This window comes from Cupressus sempervirens, chromosome 6, assembly GCF_028749045.1.
Source record: "Cupressus sempervirens isolate cs-2001-9-10 chromosome 6, ASM2874904v1, whole genome shotgun sequence".
Classification (NCBI taxonomy): Eukaryota; Viridiplantae; Streptophyta; class Pinopsida; order Cupressales; family Cupressaceae; genus Cupressus; species Cupressus sempervirens.
The window spans coordinates 27,781,455-27,806,038 of NC_143123.1; the positions used below are offsets into that span (position 1 = coordinate 27,781,455).

Below are 24,584 nucleotides of genomic sequence, written 5' to 3' on the forward strand. Positions count from 1 at the left end.
AAGCTACAGATTCTTGGTTTGTCCCATTCACCTTAGCTTCTGTTAAAATAAATTGATTATCAAGCTCTACCTAAAAAGCAATTGGGCCTTGTCGAAGTTGCTGTAATGAGACAATTTGGTGGCCTTAATGATTTTTCTTCTCTATTCTAGGCCTCCTATGTTTTTGCCTATCCATCAACTTCACTGTAAATCCCCCTTTATCATTGTTAAAGTTTATCAAAAAACCCGATGTAGTCAGCAACATAGATGGGGGGGGGGGGGCTAACATTTAGATTCCTAGATTTAATCATATTGTCAGTTGGATCATCCAATTTTCTTTCTTTGCTTTGAATTTTGCATCCCTTGCTAACAAATTACCTATTTTGCTGCTGATGATTTCTAGAACATTTGCAAATTGGTATTCTATTGGTAACTATCTAGATTTATCATTTTAGGGTTTTACCAAATGTATAATTCTTGGATTGGAATTAGGGATCCATCTAATGCATTGGAAACTGAATCCTTTAAAAAACCTTAAATTCCCGTGGAGATTCTCCTTTTTAACCTCTGATTTCTTACATATAATTGAAAAAAATGTTATCTTCAAGGGTGAAGACACTTACCCAATTGGGGAACTTTGTTTCCTACCATTCAACCACACGTTCAATGGGCTGACCCTTACGCATGAGGCAAAGATCCCTCAAGCTTTATATTGTTCCCACATTATTTTCAAAGCCACCTCATTTAAAAGACAAGAGTTGACCTTGGGTGAATTATTCCTAGTCGAGCAAAATGGGAGAACCCTTCATTTTGTTGATTGTGTAGGTGCCCTTTTGTACCTAATAGGATTAAGTTAACCCCAGCAGTCGGAATTTGAAGGTTATGAGTAGAAACCCTAGATTGTGTATGGATATGAGAGCTTATGTGATTATGGGCTTCTTGTTTGAAGCTCTCAATAGGAATGAGATTTTTGCCAAGAGCCAATCCCTGCCTCATCCTTTCAGCCATTTGGACATTCTAAGGAATCCTTGACTTCTTGCGTTGTACCAAGTTACATCCATCTCTTGTGTTCCCTTTATAGCGTATATTTTGAGAAAACTTATTTTTATTCATTGGGATTCTTTTAATGCCCAAACTGTAAGTAGGCCAGAGGATTTTTTCTGCATAAACAAGTGCAAAGCTATTTTTGTTTTCTTCCAATTAAATTAATATTTTCTATTAGTTATTATTATTTGATAATAAAAATTTGAAAATAACTTAATAACATTATAAAACAAGGCTTTGCCTTTATAATGTAGTTTATAATGTTAATTATTTAATTTTAGATTTTGAAGTAAAAAATTAATATTTTTTTTTGCAAACAACATACAGATCTATAAGATTTCCACAATCCATTAACATGAGTTATGATTTCTGGATTAGATTGTGTGCAATTTTTTACCATCAAAACTGCACACAATCTAATCTAGAAATCATAACTCACAAAACAACATACAATTATATTCATATTTAATTTTAAGTTTTTAATTAATTTTACATGATATAAATAATAGACACTACTACTACCAATGTTATAGTGGTGTTTAAATTATAAAAACCCCATTCCGCCTCCTTTCTGTTACTTGTTCACCCCCTCTTACATTTACGAGGCCATCAGATCCATGAGATGCAGCAGAGCGGCGGATGAGGAGGAGTTTCAGGCTGAACTCTTCAAGTTTGGTGTCTCGGTTCTAGGCCCCTATCTCTCTATGCTCTTTAATAGAGTGGTTTGCATTGGGTTTCCAGTTTCTTGGTCCAGGCATCCGATTCATCCGATTCACAAGACTGGTCATGACTCTGACCTTGGTAATTATAAGACCATTATGATTGGGCACACGTTTACCAAACATTATGCTATAGCCCTCAATGTTATGTTATCCAGAGAGCTTGATAGGAGAGGTTGTAGAGCTAGAGGGTCGGTTGGTTTTTGGGTTGACTACCAAACAATGGATCGCATTTTCACTTTATTGGCTATTATTGACTAGGCTAGACACAGATTGGCAAACGTTTACTGCTGCTTTGTTGATTTTCGCAAGGCTTTTGATTTTGTTCCTAGGATGGCTCTTTTTCAGAGGCTTCGTGTGATTGGGATTTCAGAGATTTTACTAACTGCTATCATGAGATTATACGAAATTGTGGTGGGTAGATTCAAGACTCCTGAGGGATTCTTAGTTCTGATCCATAGCACCATTGGGGTTAAACAAGGCTGCCCTCTCTCCCCCACTTTGTTTGGTTCGTATATTGACGAGCTTGAGGACTTCCTTATGAAGTCCTCGCTCCTAGATGATAGTTGCTACTTACACTAGGTCTTGATCTCCATTCTTTTTACAAATGATGTGGTTCTTACTTCTTCTCCAGAGAGTTTATAGAGGCTTCTTGATGGTTTGGCTTCATTTTGTGATCAGTGACAACTTGTGGTTAACTTGGGTAAGACTCGGGTTATTGTCTTTAATTGCTTAAAGACCTCTCATCTTCACTTCTTTCAGGTACAACAGATTGAGATTACTTCTTCTTATATGTATCTGGGAGTGAAGTTTTCTGGACCTGCTTCAGTATGAGATTGGCGATATAGTCCAGATGCTTGAGAAACAGTGTTTTAGACACCATTTTCAGGATACCTCATCCAAGTTATCCCTCTTGGACTCCCTTGTTCGGCTGACTGTTCTTTATTGCTCAGTGGTTTGGGGGCCTTCTCTCCTTGTTCTTGATTGGGCCTCGATTGAATGGGTGCAGACATTGCTTTTACGACGTATCATTAGATGTCATAGGTTCACTTCTCATAGTATCATTGTTGTGGAGTTCAGTGCCCATCCCTTTAGTCTTGCAGCCATATTTCATCTGATTTGGTTCCTTCATCGCCTTCATGGTTTTGCAAATTTGGTTGGAGAATGTGATAGATACTCCTACTTGGCGTATTCTTCTTTTGTTGCTATTGCGAGTTTTGATACTAGTTCTCGAGCTCGTTGCTGGTTTGCTTAGGCATCCTCTCTATTGAGTTCAATTGGGATTGATATTGACTGTCTCCCTCCTTATTAGTTCTCGTTGAATGCCCTTGCTCATCTCCTCCCCTCACGACAGGAGTTAAATGAGCATGTCAGATTGGATATCCACAGACAGTACATTATCACCACCTGGACTAACCCTCTTGGTGGCTTACGTCTGAGGATGGCCTTCTACGTTGAGCACTTTTTGGAGATCAGTGATGGGATTATTATTCCTCCTAATTACCTATCTCGACAGTGGTGTCATGCCCTGCTTATCTCTCTGGGGTCCTTTAGAGTTGGTTCTCACCATTTTTGGCCTCAGAGCGACCATCATATTGACAGTGAAGAACAAATTTGTAAGCTGTGTACTTTAGCAGAGGTCAAGACAGAGACTCACTTTATTTTCCATTGCCCTATCTTCTATGAGATCAGAGGGAGATTTTATTGTTTGTTCTAGGACCGTTTTTCTCTTTCAGCTTTCTTCAGTTACAGTGATCAGTGGTGTCTCACACTCTATCTTTAGGAGGCCACCCTGCTCCGTAATAGTACTTTATAGTCACTACTTCCTTACTGGCATATCTCTGATCATCTCGTTACTGCCTTTTTCTCACCCTTGTCTCCTTCACGGGGTGTGAAAAGGCCATTTAGTTCTACCATATCTACTAGTCATTCCAGGTTTGTCAGAGCCCATCGCAGTTTCATACGTCAGCGACACTCCTCCATTAGCTCACAGAGACAGATTGGGGCTCCTGTCCACTCGCAGTCTTATCCTTTTGTGACTGATTTCTTTTTGCCAAGGAAGGACTCCTAGTCTTTGTCTTGGCTTTCCTTTGCACCTCTCTCTTCCTCTTTTTGTTTATTATTGTTCACTTTTCTCGGACACCATTCGGTGCTCCTACTGTTGTCAGCTGTCTTGTCGTAAACTCTCAGTCTCATAGACCTTTTATGGTCTTTTGTTGGACATTAATATTATTATCTTATACTTTTACAACTACTTAGTACTATGGATTGAGTTTGCAATACAAAGCTATTTTATTTATTTTATTATTTTTCCATGTAGAATGTTAGGCAAAAGATAGCGAGGGTTATATCCACTATGGAAGTTGGTTGATTGTGATGAAAATAAGGCTAATTCAAAGTAGTAGAGATTTAGATGTGGATGTCTGATCTATAGATGTACCAACAAAATATGCTTGCAAGAGACCATACATTGGCAACTCAAACCCCAATGGAAGATTATTTGATGTGCAAGGCCGAGATGTGGTTGATGCAACAACTGCATGATTTTTCTATGCGAATGGAATAGTGTTTAATGATACTCTCTCACCTTTCTACAGCAAGATGGTCTAAGCTATCCATAATGCACCCTCAAGGTATAAACCATCTGGGTATAGAAAGCTTCCCACTACTCTAATCAATAAAGAAAAAACTAAATTAGATGAACAAATTGCACCAATGAAAAGAATGTGGGCAACAGAGAGCTGCAGTGTTGTGGTGGCTGGGTAGACAGATTTTGGAAATTGTCCATTACTTAATATCATGGTAACATGCAACGAAGGGCCTTATTTTTTGAAGGCAATAGACTGTTTAGTGCAACAGAAGAATGCAAGATTTCTACATACCCAGCTATATGAGGGCATTAAGGAGGTGGGGGCTACACATGTAGTCCAAGTTGTTACTAATGCTGCCCCTATTTGTAAAGCAACAGACATGTTGGTGCAAAAGGGTACCAGCATACATTTTGGACACTGTTGTGTACATTCATTGAGTAATGCACTCAAAGGCATTGCCAAGTTCCAATGAATTATAGATCTCATAGAAGGGGAGGAAAATATAGATTCTCATTTGCAACCATCAGCACACACAAGCCATCTATCATAATTTTGCCAAGTTGGAACTACTCAAACTTGCTGATAAAATTTTTGCTTCTTACTTCATTCTTCTCGAGTGCCTTTGTGATGTCAAAAGTGCTTTGTGTTCCACAGTTGTTAGTGATGCATGGCAGCTTGGAGACACGTTTACTCAACATGTTTCCTATACACTCACATTCATTATGACATATAAAAGCATCCGTGGTTGCCATCTCTGCCTGCATTCACACTTGTCGCTGCCTTTTCTTTCAAAATTTCCTCACTATCTGTTCAATCCTCCTCTTCAAACTGTTGAGGTTCTAAGGAGAGTGGTAGGAGGTCCAGTTCCATACTTTCCAAGTAGTCTGCCACTTTGGTGGCTTTGCAAATATAGTGGCCAAAATATATGCTAGTGTGCTGGTCTTCTTTGTGAAGCCATTCATTGAGAATTCTTTTAGTGTATCAACATAGATATTCTTGACATGCTTAAGCCTCACATTCTGTCATAATGTCTGAATATAGTTTCTTTTGTCAAGAAAGCTTCACTGAGTAAGTTTCTAAAGCACCAGCAAGAGATATTCTTGACTTGCAAGGCCTTGATAATGAATTAAGGAGTTGCCTTACATAACGATTGCCAAAAACTTCATTTGTAATGTACTCTTAAGATTCCATAAAGTTGGCTGAAGTGTCTGCCCCATTGCCAGAGGTTATTGAATGCTTAAAGCATATGCAAAGGGGAGTTTGAAACATGCAGTCTGTGCCAGCAGTTATTGGTTTACCTCTGCCAGTTCTGTCGAGATATAATTTTTTGCAAGCAGTGCCTAAGCTCCCGATTTAATGTTGCTTCTGTTATTTATTGTTGAACAAACCCATAATTGACAATTTAGTATATCTGGGTTAGAGAATTATTGATTCAAAAATGCCAGATAACATAAAAGAACACAAGTATGAAGATCTTTTCTAGGGGCAAACTCTTATGCTATGTGCATATCATTGGTTTAATGAGAAGTTAGATAGCTTCTAATGTTTATCTATTTGTAATCTATTGTAAATATTAGAATGCTTCTAATATTTAAGTTAGGCTATGGATAACTGTTAGTTTTCTATTAGCTAGAATAGAAAGTTTCTATTCTTTACAATCGTTTCCTAAGGAAACATTGTTTTATTCCTTTTATATATTGAGCTTTCGGTCTCTATTAATATCAAGCAAATATTTACCAAATACTTTGTACTATGGTATTAGAGCAAGGTTGAATATTTTTTTCAAAAATAATAATTTCTTATTGAATTTTTTTGACCTTTATTTTTGAAATTATTCTTTCCTTAATTTATTTGCTTCAAAATACCTAGTTTTGGCTAGGTTTTTTGATACTAGTGTTGCAAATTGTAACTGGAAAACTATTTACGAATTGCATTTTCCTTGATTTGTTCTTGATTCGCGTCTGATATTTTGCCAACCTTCATACGACCTGTTGCAGCGATTTTTCAGTCTCAGATGTGAGGTATTACTTTGTTGCAAACGAAGTTCTTGAAAATCGTGAGCCATTTTTGCAGCTACTTTGAAAAATCCTTTGTGCCTATATTTGCAACAAAACACCATTTTTTGGGTTGGATTCTTCATCTTTTGTGATAGCTAGGCAGGAAACCCCTTTTTGTGGAAGAAATCAGTCATTTTTCTGCCTACAACCACCATTTTTCTTGCAACTTTTTCCTTCCATGGCTGTTGACTAGGGTTTTGTTCAAAAACCCTAATTTTATGGCTCAAAATTTTTTCTGATTTCAAATTCTTGGTGGGTTTTTTGAGAGCTCAATGGGTTTGTCATTAAATTTTTTTGGGTGCTTTGATTTATGTGCTAGCCGATTTGAATATTGACAACATATTCTTTCTGGGTTTTTTCGAGCTCTCTTCTGGTTACCCCTTCAATTTTTTCAGGTCTTCCATTTTTGCCTCAAAGTATGTGCTTTTACAGATTTTCATGCTTTTTCATTGAAAAACTTGCTATGGCATCTTTGACTAAAATTTTGCTTGAGAGCAATTCAAAATTTAATGGTTGAAATAACGCACTTGGAAGTAGCGGATAATAGCAATTTCCAAATATTGGAATAGTGATCGGATTGTTCTAGGTGTTACACAGTGTTCGACTGCCCCAGGTATTGATTAGGATACATGGGATTTGAATAATCAGGAGGCGGTGATGCATATCAAATTATTTGTAGCTCTCTTAGATTCCATCCGACAAGACAACTCTCGAGATATGGGTGCATCTCAAGAATCTTCATGAGACTTCTGACAAAAGTAGAGCTTTCTTTTTGAAGAACACTTTGTTTTCTATTATCATGGATGAGCGAACATCGCTCCAAGCTCACCTGAATAGGATTCAGAAAAACCGTGATCAGATGCTTGTCATTGGTTGCAAGATAGAGGAAGAGGACATTGTGGTCATAACCTAAGGAGTTTACCCAAGTTCTACGAGCATTTTATGGAGACTCTCAACATCACATCTACTGGTGTTGATCTGAAATTCACATATCTCTGCACTCTTCTGCTTTAGCAAGATCAGTGGAAACAACAGTTCCGTAGCAGTTTTAGCTCCACCTTCATAGAGCAAGCCTTTGCTGCTAAATCCTTTTAGAAGGATAAAGGCAAGTCTCAGGAGTCTTCTTAGCAAAAGTCCTTTGCTCTAGCTTCAAAAGGCTCCCGGAAGAAGAATATTCAATGCAACTATTGCCATAAGTTTGATCACATGGAGCTTGAATGTCGGAAACGCTTAGCTACCCAATCTAAGCAATCAAGTTTGCAACCCAAAGCGAACAGTGCAGAGCATACTGAGCAAAACAAATCTTCTTTTTACACCTTCATGGCTAAAAGACCTGCAAATCATGTGAAGTCGTTTGCCTGGTACATTGATTCAAGTGCCTCTCATCATTTAACCCACCCCAGAGACTGTTTTATTGACTACCGGCCTTATTCAAATTCTGTTATTTTTGGTGGCGGAGAAGAGTACACTATTGTCGATAAAGGCAATATTCAAATTGAGTTTGTTGGGAGGAATCTCATTTTCCTTGATGTGTACTACATTCCAAGGATGAAACTAAATTTGCTCTCAGTCTGTCAATTGTTGTGACACTCTCCACAATTGGATGTCACCTTCAATTCACAACAGTGTACCATCACTCATAGGGCAACTCAATCTATTGTTGCAATGGGTCTTAATGATTGTGGTCTTTTTCGACTTACAAATTATGGTGATTCTTGGGACTTAGCTATGACTGCTCAACAGTCTTTTGTTAGCATACTTTGGCATTAGTGGTATGGGCACTTAAATGTGCATTATCGCTCTCAGCTTGCTCGAAATGAGCTTGTCCTCGAATTGCCAGAGATGTGTGTCAGGCTGGGAAGCAACATTGCACACCTTTGACCAATGGCACTACATGGCAAGCTTCTCAGGTACTTCAACTTGTTCATGTTGATATCCATGACCTTATGGCCACTCCTATTCTTGGGTCCAAGTATTTTTGGTTGTTTGTTGATGATTTCAGTAAAAAAATGTGGGTGTATTTTCTTAAAAAGAAAGCAGATGCATTTATTGTATTACAAAATTTTAAACCTTTAGTTTAAAAAGAGTCAGATAAATTGGGAGGGGGGAGGAATTTGTTCTAATGAATTCTCTAGCTTCGTGGATACTCATGGCATCAAATGCCAATTAACCACACCCCACACACCATAGTAGAACCGTGTACTTGAACATGGCTTGATCCATGCTCGAACACAAACATTTTCTGAAGAAGTTCTAGGTAGAAGCAGTTAACACTGTAGTTTATCTTTTGAACTGGTCACACATAGTGGTGGTCAAAGGTAAGACTCCAGAAGAAGCTTGGTCAGGACGTAAGTTTAGAATCAGTCACCTAAAGGTTGTTGGCTCTCTTGCTTTTGTTTGGATCCTTGATGCGTCACTCACCAAGTTGGATGTCAAGAGTCAGAAACTCATGCTTGCTGGATATAGTAGTCTTGACAAAGCCTATCACTTGATTGACACAGAGACATCCCATCTCCTATACAGTCGTGATGTAGTCTTTGATGAGTAGCAAGGACCTTTCATGCCTGTTTCTCCTGTTCTTGGTCTAGCAGACCAACTTATGAAGGCTCATGATTTGGGAGTTTGACTTCCATTAAGTCCACCTGATGGGAGGGTTCCTGTAGCTCCTGCAACTCTAATTATACCAGTGATCCCTGTACAGACATCTCTAACTTCTCTTGCAGGATCACCCAAATTTCTAGATGCTTCACCTGAGTTTGATCCAAATTCTTTTGTTGAGGAACCTAATCATAGAGCATCTCCTAATACTAATGTTGGTCATTCTCCTCTTTGGCCTAAGTGGTGGACTAAGACATTTGTTGATCTTGGTGATGACGAAGTCATTGATGGGAGAACTGCTCAGAAAAGAGCAAACCTACAAAGTTAGTTAACTTTGCTCTTATGACCAACATTCACAATGTGTTTGAACCTCAAACATATTATGAGGTTAAAGGAATTCCAGAGTGGGAACAGGCGATGACATCTGAACACCGGAGCCTGGTGAAGAATAACACCTAGGTTCTTTCTGATCTTCTATCAGGGAAGGAATCCATTGGTTACAAATGGGTTTACAAAATCAAATACAAATCTAATGGTACTTTGGATAAGGACAAAGTTTGTTTAGTTGCAAAAGGCTTTTCTCAGCAACAGGGCATCGATTATGAGGAGACCTTTGCTCCTATAGCAAAGATGAGCACAATTAGATTAGTCCTAGCCATGGTAGCACAATTTGGTTGGAAGGTCCCTCAGATGGACATCAAGAGTGCTTTCCTGAATGGTGATCTCCACGAAGAGGTCTACATGACGCAGCCTCTTGGTTTCAAGGTTGTTGGTAAAGAACATCAGGTTCTCAGGTTAGTGAAAACTCTCTATGGTTTGAAGCAGGCACCTAGGGCATAGTGCGTGAAAATTGATAAGTACCTCAATGATCAAGGCATCCAGAGGAGTTCTTCAAACTCAAATTTGTATATGAAGACTACTAACAATGACATCATTCTTCTAGTCATTTATGTGGATGATTGGATCGTCACTAGTAGTTTGATATCTTTGATTCAGGGAATCAATCAGAGTTTATGCTAGTCTTTTGATTTGACTAACCTTGGGCTCATGCATTATTTCCGAGGTGCTGAGGTTTGGCAACAGTCTTCTGGTATATTCATCTCGCAACCCAAATATACTAGGGCTCTCTTAGGCAAATTCCGCTTGCAAGATTGCAAGTGTGCATGTACTCCCGTGGAGAAAGGTCTCAAGTTATCAGCCAAGTCTAATTCTCCTCCCATTGATGATACCAAATACATGCAACTAGTAGGTAGCCTTGTCTACCTCTCTGCTACTAGGCCCGATATCAACTTCACAGTTAGTTACATCTCATGTTTTATGACAGCTCCTAAGGCTGATCATTAGATGGCGGCAATGCGTGTGCTTCGTTATGTGAAGAGCACTACAAATTATGATTTCTTTACTCTCCGAGTTCTAATCCTAGACTTAGTGGGTTCACAAATTCATATTGGGCACGCTCTGTTGACGATAAAAAGTCAACTTCTAGATATCGGTGTCGTCACATGGACCAGTAAGAAGCAACAGGTCTTTTCTCTCTCCTTTACAGAGGCTGAATACAAAGGGACGGTTAAAGTTGGTTTTGAAGCTGTTTGGCTTCATTGGATGCTTGGGGATATGCAGATGTCACCAGCAGGGCCAACCACTTTGTTTGTTGATAACGAAGGTGTTATCAAATTAGCACGGAATCCAATCTTCTATGAACGAACCAAGCATGTTGATGTTCATTGTCACTACATACGACAGCTAGTTGAAGACGGGACAATAGACTTGTAATATGTTCTTACAATGGATCAGATTGTAGACATTCTCACCAAGCCTCTTTGGCCTTGATAAGTTTGTCAAATTCAGAGGACAGCTTGGTGTTGTGGATAGATTAACCATCAAGGGAGGGTATCACGATAATAGATAGCATCTATTATTAGTTAATGGTTATGTATTTGTAATCTATTGTAAATATTAGAATTTTTCTAATATTTAAATTAGGTTGTAGATAACTGTTAGTTTTATATTAGCTAGAATATAAAGTTTCTGTTCTTTATGATTGTTTCCTAAGGAAACATCGTTTCATTCTTTTGTATATATTGACCTCTCGCTCTCTATTAATAGGAAGCAAATATTTACCAATTACTTCATAATATCCCCTAGTATGGTTCTCACCTTTCATTAATGTATGCTTGCTTTATGCTTAATGCAATATCAGACAGGCTTTTGTGCTTTCAACATCGGATGAAGTTTTCTTGCTTGCTTTCCCTTTATTCAATTTGGTTCATCTTGGTTTAAATTTTTAACTGAGGATAGTGTTTCTAGTTTGCTATTTATTGAACAAAAGAATTTGCTTTCTTATGACTTCTATTGAAAAATATCCTTGCAAAGACTTACTATAATTGTGCCTTATTTAATTGTGCTTGAAGTGTTGCAGTAGAATTTCTATTATGATGAGAAACTCTTGTCCTATGTCTTCCTTCTAATGTGCCATTTCACACATGAGGTGAGAGATATGCTGGGTTTAATTAATTAGAATTTTTTTTTTTGCATTTGCTTGTGCAGTTACTGGATCCTATTTTGATAGATTCTTTACATCGACTGCAAATATGAATGCTGAACAGGTGTGGTAATTCATATATCTCAATCAAAGATTGTTTTGAATCTCTTCTTGCAAGAAATAGTGCTTTTAAATTTTCTTCTGTAGCATCTGAATAAGCACTTTCTGCATTCACAGCGTGCTGAATACCTTGAGAAGGATACAGAATTGGAGGATGCACATTCAGTTGCAGCTTCTGCGGGCGATACTACTGTATGCCATAATTTCCCAGTTTTTGGGGATCTTGATATATTCATGTTTTTCTTTAGCAATTTTGCTGCTATAACTTTACTATGGACGTGAATTTCTTTAAAGGATTTTATATAAAGATAGAACACAGAAGTACAAATCATTTTCTGTCTACTTTTGATAATGTGTTTAAGTTCATTCTTCCTACATGTTGAAATATCTAAATAATCCTATTCTATTTGACATAGCATAAATAGAATTATCTGATGGATTTAATCTGTTGACCGAATAATTTTGTCTTTCTGGTAAACAGAACTGATAATTATATAAGGCATGGATTCTCCATTTATTATAATTTAAAATATCATTTTCTATTTTGGCTTATTAAGGTTGACTGACTAGTGGAGTGCGTTTCTTGTATGTCTGATTTCTTGAACATGCATTTGTAATTTTCAACAATTTAAAAATTTCTCCTGATATGTGAGATTATTCAACATATTTCAATTGCATAGAACTGTCTTTGAAGTTGTGTAACATAGTGTTAATGTTTCTTGTGTAACATCATATGCTTTTCATGTCCTTTTAAATGCATAAATTAATTCAGCTTCAACTCTGCAGGCTCCTGATCTGAGTGTGAATGTGGATTTGCATTTTGTTTGCTTCACTTGTGTAGATGGTAAGTTATTCTTTTTATTTATGCTTATTTTTATTAATCTCTCTGTATCTACATGATTGGTATATTTATAAGATTCTCCCAAAGCAAAATATTTATGAATTCAAGTTGTGACTCTGCTAAAATCCCTGTCGATCTCAATTTATAGAGAGAGCTGTCTTTTAGAAAACTTTTGAAAATTAAAGCTATCTTCGACATGAACTGCTACCATCCTACTGGGCATATGAATATATAAGGTTGCCAATGTTCAATGAAAAAAGCCTCAACAAAATTGTTTATGGATTCTGCCTCCTTGGGTGGTGCATATGGTGTATTTTCAGAACCACAATAACATCAATTCTATATAGTTCTTGGCTGAGAATGAGAAACATCAGAATTGTACAATTTGTAAAATAGGGTGCAACAAATGACTATTTATATTGGTAGAGATATCAGGAATTAGTAAGCTAAAATTCAATTTATCCTAAAGATATCATTTCTGTTCAGATAATAAAATATTATTCCAAATGAATCAAGAACTTTTTTGCATCATTATGCTAATCAGAAAATGCAATTCCCTTGGCCAATTATAGGGCAATTTTTTACCAGATTTAAATATATTTGCTCAAAACCTTATAAACCCTAAATTATGTCAAGTTTTACTAGCTACAATGACTCAGTATTATACTTAAATAGATGAACCTTAATCTTTTCTATTGGCAAACACAAAAGTTTCCTTATTTCATTTCCTAATAAATCAGCTACTCTGTAATGACAGTTTTATTAAGTAGGCTTGTGTTTCTGTTCGCTCGGTCTTTTCTATGTTCATTCCTATTGAAGTTGAGTTATCTCCTGTAGAGATGGAGAATATGCATGTGGGAGAGGCTAGGGTCTGACTTTTTCTTGTGCGTGCTCTCTCCTATTGTTCCTATTGAGGTGGAGGCATCTCATTTTGGGAGAGTTTGGAAGCTGCTTTCAAGGAATCTTTGTTGCTCTCTTTCTGGTCTTTGGCTGTGAGCTGCTTCTGCTCTTTTTATTGGGACTGTTGTTCTGCATGAGAAGGGGGGTTTGGAAGCTTTTCAGAACCCAAATGTCCTGTGATTTTAATGGTTAGTCTTTGTTGTATGCTTGGTTCCTCTTTTGCTGATCCTATTGAGGTGGATGCATCTTCTATTGAGGTGGAGATTGGCTATGCTGGAGAGGTTGATAGTAGCTGTAAAGGGGTTATGCTGCCTTTTTCCTTAAGGTTATCTTAGCCTTTTCAAGACCTACTGGCAAAGTTATGGAAGACTGTTTAAGCCTTTTGTTTTGTGTTTTTGGGAGGTTGTGTTGTTGCAGCTTGTGCTTTTTTTGATTAGTCTCTTCTATGCTGCAACTGATTAGTTGATTGTTGGGCTGCTGTTGGTTTGTGTTCTATCTTTTGTAGCTTTCTGTTTCTGGGCTTTGGATCCCGTCAAAATCTGTTTGTATTGAATTTTGGGGCCTCTTCAGAATCTGTCTTACCGCTAGTAATTGTTTTAGTGATTCTGTATTACAAATGAAGCTAACAATGGATATAGTTAAATTTCAGACTTAAAATATCGTTTCCCAGATCTATCAAAACTTTGGATCTGTCATGTTATTTACAATAGTGATAGCAGAGATGTCAACTTGTTTTCACAAAGAAGGGTAAAATGGCAAAACTTGCTTTCTATTAGTTGAGCATAAAACATATAACATTATATTGCTACAGATGTTAATTTTTATGATCAGGAATGTAAGCAATCAGATAAAACAAAATATATGACAAAAGAACATAAAGTTTATCCTGGGACAACCCTTGTACTGGAGAGGACAAAAAACCAGCTACACCAAAAGATCACTTTATTAAATAATAATAGGAGAATTTACAATGTGCACAAACTGAAGAATAAAATGAATACTCGTCAGAGTCTGCAGATGCTTAACCATCAATACATGGCATTCTCAGAGTCTGCAGATGCTTAACCATCAATACATGGCATTCTCTAAATAATGATATTTAACCCTGCCACAGATATACTTTCACAAGCAATACTCCTGTAATAGCAATGGAAGTTACATACACTGTAATAACTACAACAAACACTCTAGCTAATCTCAGAATAAGAGCCCATGACAATCAATGCTCATGATCATATCATCCCCAATAGACAGTGAATAATCATGCATGATAGACACCGAATGATCACCTACAACAGTCACAGAATACAAGAAGAATACTTCTAACTGTTACCACAATGCCTTAGACTCTACAGAATACTAACTCTTCACTGTGCACTATACTTTGATAAATACTTGATGAACATCTCCAGAAAACAATCTAAAACTGAAATGAAAAACACACAATGCTGATCAGAATTCTTGCTACACTCTCCCACTGATAACAACACACTCCAATAATCAACACTAATCACTGACTTCAAAAGAATGAACACACAGTGTGTAAAATTGATCCCGACACTGATTAAAATAGCCAAAATCAAAACTCAGATTGCTGTAACACAAGATTATTAGACTTTAGCCCAGAAATCAGATAAACAGCAATAATGGATAACCAGAAAAGATGCAAGAGACACAGAAGTATCCTGGGAAAACCCTTCTAGAATGAAGGGAAAAACCCAGCCACACAACAAAAGATTACTTTATTGATCATAAAAGTTCAAAATGTACAATGCCTATCGCTAAATGCGGTATATATAACTTAAGGAGAGACTCTTCACATTCCAACCGAAGGTCTCGCCAATATCCCAAAACGTGACCCTATTTCAATTACAACTCTTCATATTTCCATGCCTTAACCCATGTTGTATGACACGTCATTATACTTAATATTACAATTTAATCACAAGTTGTCTTTTCAGCCCAACTTGACTATAATGGTAATAACGTCCATATTTCCAGAGATAAAGATCTCTAGCATAGCTACAATCTTCAACACTCCCTCTTAGCCAGAGAGAGATCTTTAGCTAATCAATCACACAAGGCTACAACCAAAATGTCAATGATAAAATTTGATCAGATGGATCCTATAAAATTTCATTGAATCACTCAACATAACAACCTTGCAGAAAACATAGACAATTTTCATGATGTTTTTATGGAATCTCTCAACATGAGACTAAGAGAACAATTTACTCATTGTTAATAATCACAGAATCACTCAACATGATGGATTTGTAAGAGTTTTAGCTAAGCCTTTAATTATGGATTCTCTCCACGTGATGTCATCATGGATTCTCTCCACATGATGATCATTCCTAGAGCGGAAGAGTTATCATAGCTGATTCTTACAATCTCATTTATTCACACAAGAATAGAAATAGGCATAACAAATCAAGATTGATTTCAATTTAAGTCTCAAATTTTACAAATACCACAAGTATCACAAGCATATATGAGATTAAAGGGGATTCCATAAGCACTCCTCCTTAATTATGAAGCCTTCCTCTAACGCTCAACATCTCCTTCTTAATTAAAACAACCTATTGCCTTTCTTGTTGCATCCCTTTGAGGCTAAACATCTCCCTCTAAATATGTGACATCAAGCAAATATCTTTATCTCGTTGCTTCCTGCAACAGAGAGAGATTATTCAAAATTCTTAAAATTAAATAAATATGCCAACAGAAAATACATGATTTTTACTCGAATTCTTCAACAATTTTTTCATTTAATAATTTCATTCACAATATCAAATGTCTTCATTACCAATATGAAGGAATCATCAAAGCATAAAACTAGAAAATAAGTGAAAACCTATCTCTTGATTTTCTTTTCAGATTTGATCTCCATGATCATGCAAGCTTTACACTTGATTTGTCCCTCCCCCTTATGCAATCTGCACAACCTTTTTCATCTGCAATATTGTGTGCTATTTATACAGGGAGCAATGTTATAGAAGATGAATCTTTGTCTCTTGACTTTTCTTCTGACAGACAGTTCTCAAAACAATGAGCTGACGCCATCAACGGTCACATGCCATTATCAAATAGAATAGAGCCAAAATGAGAACAGTAGTTGGAAGGTGTTAATTGAAAAGATCAATTTGGTGGAGATAGAAACTAACTAATATACTGTCCTGATTTCTTTCTTGAAACTCTGATATTAAATTTCCCTTTCAATTCAATGATGTGATCGAATGGTGAATATTAAACTTCCCTCGAGAGCAGATCAACTTCAGATGATTGAATATATATATCACTGATAAATTACTGAATAATATGAATCATATATATATATATATGCACAAAACTTACTGATCGAATAGGAGTGGATGGGACACTGAAATGTATTGATGACTGTGTATTACATTGCCTTGTATTGATGTTTTCCATCAGTTATCGAGAGTTATTAAATAGTGTGGAAGCATGCCCACGTAGGGTCATGACCCTACATTGGCACTGCTGATTGTAAGATAGTTGATACTTAACTTTATCAATTCTTTAACAAATCAACATGACAATAAAATGATATATTAATATATGTTGATGTTATATATATATATATATATATATATATATATTACTTATGGAATTTGCTTCAATTCACTATGAGGCTAATTTCTCAACACTCCCTCTTTAGCAAAGAGGGAATTGAAACAATTATAATAGAAGATTAATTGTAAAGTGTGGTCTATGAAAGATTTATGTCATGGTGTCTGGCAAGATCGGGCCCAAAGAACCATAACAAATTGATTTTCATTGTGTTTAGCAAAATCCGGCCCGAAGAACCATGACGAGTTACATTTTGGTGTTAGCAGATAGATCAACTATTAATAAGGTTGTCACCTTACAATAGTGACCTTACACATATGAAAGATCGTCACCTTTCATAACACAAAATTTGCAAACAATCTAATTTTCAATTATTCATGAATATATTAATCTACAAATATATTTACAAACTTGTCATGCCAAGTTTACCTTTGAAATACTCTTTTTTCAACCTTACAAGAGGCTTGGTGAAAATGTCAGCATTTTACTCATTAGTGCTGATATAAATCAGTTTGATGACATTTCTGTCAACCATGTTTCTTATGTAATGTTATGGAGTCTTGATGTGCTTTGATTGTTTGTGGAAGATAGAATTAACAAAAAGTTTGATGCAGCTTTGGTTATCACAATGAATCACTATGGAACTTAGTTGCTTTCCAAAAAGTCCAAATAATAGCTTTCTCAATTATATTGTTTCGCGATCTCCCATGGAGCTTTCCATATATTCAACTTCGGTGGAACTCAAGGCAACTGTTGGTTGTTTTCTACTGAACGAAGATATCATTATTGATCCAAGACTGAAGCAACACCTTGTAGTACTCTTGTGGTTTATGGAACAACCAACCCAATCAGATATGTATCTTGTGGTTGTGGTTTGTGGTTTATGGAACAACCAAGACCAATAGTACCATGTAGATATCTCAAGATATGTTTAGCAGCCATCAAATAAATCTTCTTTGGTTCACACATGAAATGACTTAAAAACATTGGTGGCATAATAGATATCAAGCCTAGTGTTTACTAAATCCATAAGTGATCTAATGATCTCTCTGTAGAGAGTGGGGTCAATAAATTTTGAATTCACAACTTTTTCTTTTGGCTTGGGGAGTTTTGTTTCCATCAGAGTTGCTAGAGGTTTGCAATCCATCGTACCAAATTTGGTTAATATATCAAGGGTGTACATCCATTGATTTATAAAATTATGGTCTTTCTTTTGACATACTTCTAGATCCAAAAAGTAGTGTAGTAGGCCTAGATCCTTCATTTCAAATTCAGCTGCAAGATTTTGTTTGCATCTTTCAATTAAATGATCTTCACCTGTTATTAATAAGTCATCAACATATAAAACAAGTATTAACATGTCACCATTAGATATTTTGAAATATATGTTAGGATCAGCTTCATTTTTGGAGTATCCTAGTTTGGAGAGGTAGCTATCTATCCTTTCATACCAAAAGCTCGTGGTGCTTATTTGAGGCCATAAAGAGCTTTCTTTAGTTTTCATGCATATAGGTTCTTATCTTTTATAACAAAACCTTCAAGTTGTTAGATATATACTTCTTCATTAATGACACCATTCAAAAATGCGGTCTTGACATCCATTTGATGTATCTTCCATCCTTTGGATGCTGCAATTGCAATAATTGTTCTTACTGAATTGTATCAAGCAATTGGAGCAAATGTTTTCTCATAATCAATGCCTGCTTTTTGAGAGAAACCTCGAGCAACAAATCTTGCTTTATCTTTTTCAATACTATCATTTGAAGCATACTTGATTTTGTATAACCACTTTGATGAAACAATTGATTTGTCTTTTGGCCTAGGTACGATATCCCAAACATCATTTTGTAATATGGATTGATATTCTTCAACCGTAGAATCTTTCCATGCTTGACAAGATAGGGCTTCTTCAACAGTTGATGGTTCAGATTTTGTAAGCTTAATTACTAGTGCAATGTAACATGATTTATTTCTAGTTTTCTTGCTCTCTCTGGAGATTTCATCTGGTTCAGCATCATTTTTTTCCAGTCATTTTCCTTGCCCATAATGGTCTTTTCTTGATATTAGAGATGTCTCTATTTTCAATGTCTGGTAATAGTTCATTCTCTTTTGATATGTTCTCCCTCTGATTTTTAGTTTGTAGATTTTCATCTAATTTTGTGATGGGCTCTCTTCTGTGCTAGTGGATAGTTTTAAGACAGCATTTTCTTCAAATTTGACTTCTTTGCTGATTTCAACCAATCTCTGCCCAAGTATATAAACTCTATACCCTTTGGTGTTTTCACTATACCCAACAAATATTCCTTTCTTCCCGGATGGTTCTAACTTGGTTCTCTTTTCTTTAGGTATGTGAATGTAAACAAGGCAACCAAATATTTTGAGATGACTTTGGTGAGGTTATATTCCTGTAAAGGCTTCTTTAGGGGTTATGTTTTCTAGGATTGAGTGTGGGCGTTTGTTTTGAATATATACAACAGTATTAGTGACCTCAACCTAGAATGAGAAGTGTAAATTTTGATCATGAAGTATGGCTTTTGCTGCTTCAACAATGGTTCTGTTTTTTCTTTCTGCCACCCCATTCTGTTGAGGATTATAAAGTATAGTATACTTCCTCTTAATCCTAATAGAGGTGCAAAAGTCTTTGAAATTTTTATAGGTGTATTCACCACCATTGTCTGATTTTAGAGTTTTTATTCTTTTTGACATTTGATTTTCCACAATTGCTTTGAACTCTTTAAATTTCAATAGAACTTCATATGCTTCTTTGACCTTTAGAAAGTAAATCCAAGTTTTCCTAGAAAAATCATCAATAAAGATTATGTAGTGTGAGTATCCTCTTAGAGTAAGTGTTGGCATAGGTCCATAGAAATCAATGTGAACTAGTTCTAGAGCTGACTTAGATTTGTGTGCACTTGGAGGAAAATATTTTTTTACGTTCTTTCTTAGAGCACATCCTTTACAAATGCCTATATGTTTTGAATTGAAGTTAGGTGTTCTAGTGGTGATTTTTTCTATATTTGGTAGTGTATTGAATCCAATATGTCCAAGCCTTCTATGCCATATTTCATTAGGGTTTGTTACTTCATGATTTAGAGCTTGCTTTTGGATGCTACACAGTTTATATAGGGTTCCATCTCTAGATCCTATGGTGATAGCATTCTTGAGGTTAGAGTTTTTAGGCCAGTACAAAACTTTGTCTTCATTAAAGGTGACTTGATACCCTTCATCTGTAAGTTTAGAGATGGAAACTAGATTCCTTTTTATGCTAGGAATGAAAAGAACATCTTTCAAATTTAGAGTAATCCCAGTTTTTAGTTGTATAGAACAAGTCTCGGTTCCTTTTACTGGATAGGTGGAGTTATCTCCAATGGTGACTCCTTCATTGAGATAATTTTTGAAAGTTCCAAACTTATCTCTGAATCACATTATGTGACGGGTTGCGCCACTATATATTATCCACACATTTTCGTTGGATTTCACCTCACTTGATAGAGTTGGGTAGAATAATAGATTTTCTTCCTTCTTTGTTTCAGCTAAGGAGGCTAGAATTTTTTTTTCCCTTTCTGGACAAAGTCTGAAGATATGTCCAAATTTCTCACACTTGTAACATTGAACTTTGGAGAAGTCTTTTCTATTGTGATTAATATTTCCTTTTTGTTGATCATTTTACTTCTCTTATGTTTAAATGTTCTCTTCTTCCCTTTGTTATTAGAGACTGAGAAAAGACCTTGATTTTCTCTCTCTTGATTTGAAATGATCCCTCTAGAAATTAGTCTTGATTCTTTTGAGGTGCAATCATTTTTAAGTTGATCAAAAGTCGGTATTGAAGGTTTGCTGACGACTTGGATGAATGCTTCCCAAGATATGGGTAGTCCTCTAAGTGCTATCTTGGACAATTTTTTATCTTCTACTTTGTTTCCAATAGAAGATAGTTGGTTCTTTATTTCGGAAATTCTTCCAAAGTAGGATGATATTGACTCTCCTTTATTCAATTTTATATTCATAAGTTGATTTTTTTAATGTAAGCAATCTACTTGAGTCATTGATCTCAAATGTATCCTTAATTGTTTTAAATACTTCAAATGTTTTCTTGAGATTTGATATGGAAGGAAGAATATGATTTTTTATAGAATCAACAATTATTTTCCTTGCTTTATTATTTCGCCTTTTCAAAGTGGCCTTTTCTGCCTTGTCTTCAGGTATTGAAATTTCTGTTTCGATGAATGATTCTAATTCCAATTTTTTTGCCGATTGTTGTAATTTGAATGTTCCATGAGAAGAAATTTGTTGCTTCTTCAAACTTATCCTCGACTCAACATTGTTTGCTATGATGTTTATTTTAAGAAATTAGTTTAGCAATCTCTCTACCAATTTGGCTTTGATACCATGTTAATTTAAAAGATCGATTTGGTGGAGATAGAAACTAGCTTAAATACTGTCCTAATTTCTTTCTTGAAACTCTGATAATAACTTTCCCTTTTAATTCAATGATGTGATCGAATGGCGAATATTAAACTTATCTCAAGAGCAAATCAACTTCTATTGATCAAAGATATATATCACTGATAAATTACTGAATAATATGAATTATATATATATATATATATACACACACATGCACAAAACTTATTGATCGAATAAGAGTGGATGCTAGATTGAAATGTATCGATGAGTGTGTATTACATTGCCTTGTATTGATGTTTTCCATTAGTCATTGAGAGGTATTAAATAGAGTGGGAAAAATGCCCACATAGGGGCATGACCCTACGTTGGCACTGTCGATTGCAAGATAGTTGATACTTAACTTAATCGTTTCTTTAACAATCGGACTTGACCATAAAATGATATATTAATATATGTTGATAGAAATCAATGCCTGATATAATATGCACAAATATATATACATATACATATATATATATATATATATATATACATATATATATATATATATATATATGTATACATATACATATATATATATATATATATATATATATGTATACATATACATATATATATATCAGGCATTGATTTCTATCAACATATATATATATTACTTCTAGAATTTGCTTCAATTCGCTATGAGGCTAATTTCTCAACAAAAGGCAAGGAGGCATCTAGACATAGACGGCTTGACATAAGGCTAAATGCAGAAATGAAACCCAAAATGAGTGGTATACTGAAATCTTCTTCTTAGACCTCGACATCTAAACAAATGTTTGTAGTTTTTCCTAAATCACCCCAAAATTATAATTGGGCATTTTGCATAAGAATCGATGACCAGAGCCTACAAATAAGAGTTGATCCCAAATTTGCGAAGATTTATTGGAACATGGATTAAGCTACCCTACGGTAATCAAATAGCGGAGGAGACAAGATCAAATTGTTGGAAATATAAGAGGAGTGATTGAGAGGGAAAGGGTGAATTAGATACCACAAAAACAAATCCAAGATCACCTAAGATATCAATACAATTCAAAAGAAAACTCTACTGAAACTAAAATACTGCTGTAACTCAATTAACACAGGAGCACTTGGTTTATATTAAGAATTATTGTCACTCGGTAAACACTGAAATAATCACTTCTTAAGATGTTTAGGGTGTTTAACCTTAATTAACTTAGTTGCAGAATCATAAAGCAAATAACATGAACACAAGAGACACCAAGATTTTGTTACAAGCTAGAGTTGTCGTTGCACCAAAAGATCGACCTATTAATGCCGGATACAACCATTAGACTTATAGAACACAAAAGGCGGTTAAGCCATGTCATGAATCCCGAAGGGGAACGTTAGCGGTTAGTCCAACAATCTCCCCCTCAGTGTTACCCGAGGAGATTCGAACCTATGACCAAGCCCTGATACCACTTGTTACAAGCTAGAGTTGTTGTTGCACCAAAAGATCAACTTGTTAATGCCCGATACAACCACTAGACTTACAAAACACATGAGGTGGTTAAGCCATGTCATGGATCTCGAAGGGGAACATTGGCAGTTAGTGCAACAAATTTAACGTGGAAACCCGATTTGGGAAAACCCTCAATTGTAACTAGTTACTTTTTTCACTCTTTTGAAGTGAGCCTGTTAGGAGCCAACCCTATTAAAGGTTACAAAACACACTGTTAGGTATGAACCTGTTAGAGGATTTAGTTCACCCTGTTAGGAGTGGCTTTGTTAGAGGTCTTTAGACACTTCAATCTAGAAATGCCACCTTGTTAGAGGATTTGGCAAATAGCTGTTAGGCTAACTCTGTTAGGAGATTTGATTCACTGCTGCAATTATTAGAGTAACAATGATTTGGCCTAATTGCTGATGCAACTGTCTTTGTTGATTTTAGATCTATGTTTTGGCTTGAATACTTGATCCTCCTTGATCATAATGTTCTTTGCAGCTCGGTTAACTCGGATACTCTGATATACTTCCAATTTGCTTCCTTGATTTATCTTTTTAATCCCATGCTTCTTCGCAATTCAATCCTCAACTTGACCTTATATTTATATGTTTTACCGTGTCAAGTCAGCATGAATACACTTTCAAACAAATGAAATTCATCCCATGAGTCGGCTAGAACTAACCAACAAAACTGTCAGATCAAATATACTGATAAAGAAAAATCCTTCGTTAGCAGACCCAACTCGGTCAACATTAACTCAGAAAACACTTTCCTTCAGACTTCCTTTGGTAATCGAGTGAGCTCGGTTAACACTGGTTCCATGCTAACTTTTCTTTGGTAACCGAGTGAACTCGGTTGACACTATCTTCTTGCAAGCTCCCTTTGGTAATCGAGTGAGCTCGGTTAACACTGGTTCTATGCAAACTTTCCTTAAGCGACCGAGTGAGCTCGGCATATACTGATTGCTCGGTATATACTTGACATTTGTGTAACATCAAAGACAACATACAATTGAATGATTGTATGCAACACAAATAGCAAATTCAAAATCCTATGATACACTCTACTCATCTCCCATGCTTCTTCCTTTTATCTCTATTGATATCAAAACACCAGATGATGTCGATATACAACCTTAGAAGATAGTGAATGTTTATTAAATGAAGTTTTGCCTCCCATATCAAACATAATTATAGAGTAATATACATAGAATGTGTTACAAAATGGTATGGTAACATCACATCAAGAAACTCCCAACACTTTAACTAATCAAGACTTCACAAAATATAGGAATAATTTGCGTGTTAGAAGTAACTATCAAGAAATTCTTGAAGGGATAAAGAAAGTGTATTTGAACCATAGCAACAATATCACATCAGATATGGATGCTATTATGAATGTTTGATAGTGAACTAGAAATAAAAATTTCCTAATGCCTAGAAAAATAGGATTTCCAAGAATCTCCTGTGGCCCATTTGTGATTTTCATCATGAGAAAGCTAGGAGCTTTGATGGAAATAATTTTCGCTTCTACATCCTTTTCAAGTGACTTAGCTGTTGTGCTCTCCAGGAGTAATCAAGTGTTACTAATCTTGTTCTAGAAATTTATTTGTGTGACAAAATTTTGAATATCATCAACCACTCCTCTTCATCAATCGTTATCTGAGATAATGGCTTGCCTTGTAGCCTTCGCATAAAACTTCATGATTGATACACCTCTCGTGCAATGGCATGCTATTGACCGTACAAACATCAGGAAAAATAAAC

The 24,584-nt window shown here is 35.8% G+C and overlaps 1 protein-coding gene across 1 annotated transcript in view; it reads left to right on the forward strand.

The window, feature by feature from the left end:
• UCH3 (ubiquitin C-terminal hydrolase 3) overlaps positions 1–24,584 on the forward strand; it is an 82,211-nt gene that overhangs the window by 21,580 nt on the left and 36,047 nt on the right. The window contains exons 5-7 of the mRNA XM_089786488.1: positions 11,536–11,594; positions 11,708–11,782; positions 12,377–12,434. Of these exons, the coding sequence (XP_089642614.1) occupies positions 11,536–11,594; positions 11,708–11,782; positions 12,377–12,434 (192 nt within the window). The remainder of the gene's footprint in view (positions 1–11,535; positions 11,595–11,707; positions 11,783–12,376; positions 12,435–24,584) is intronic.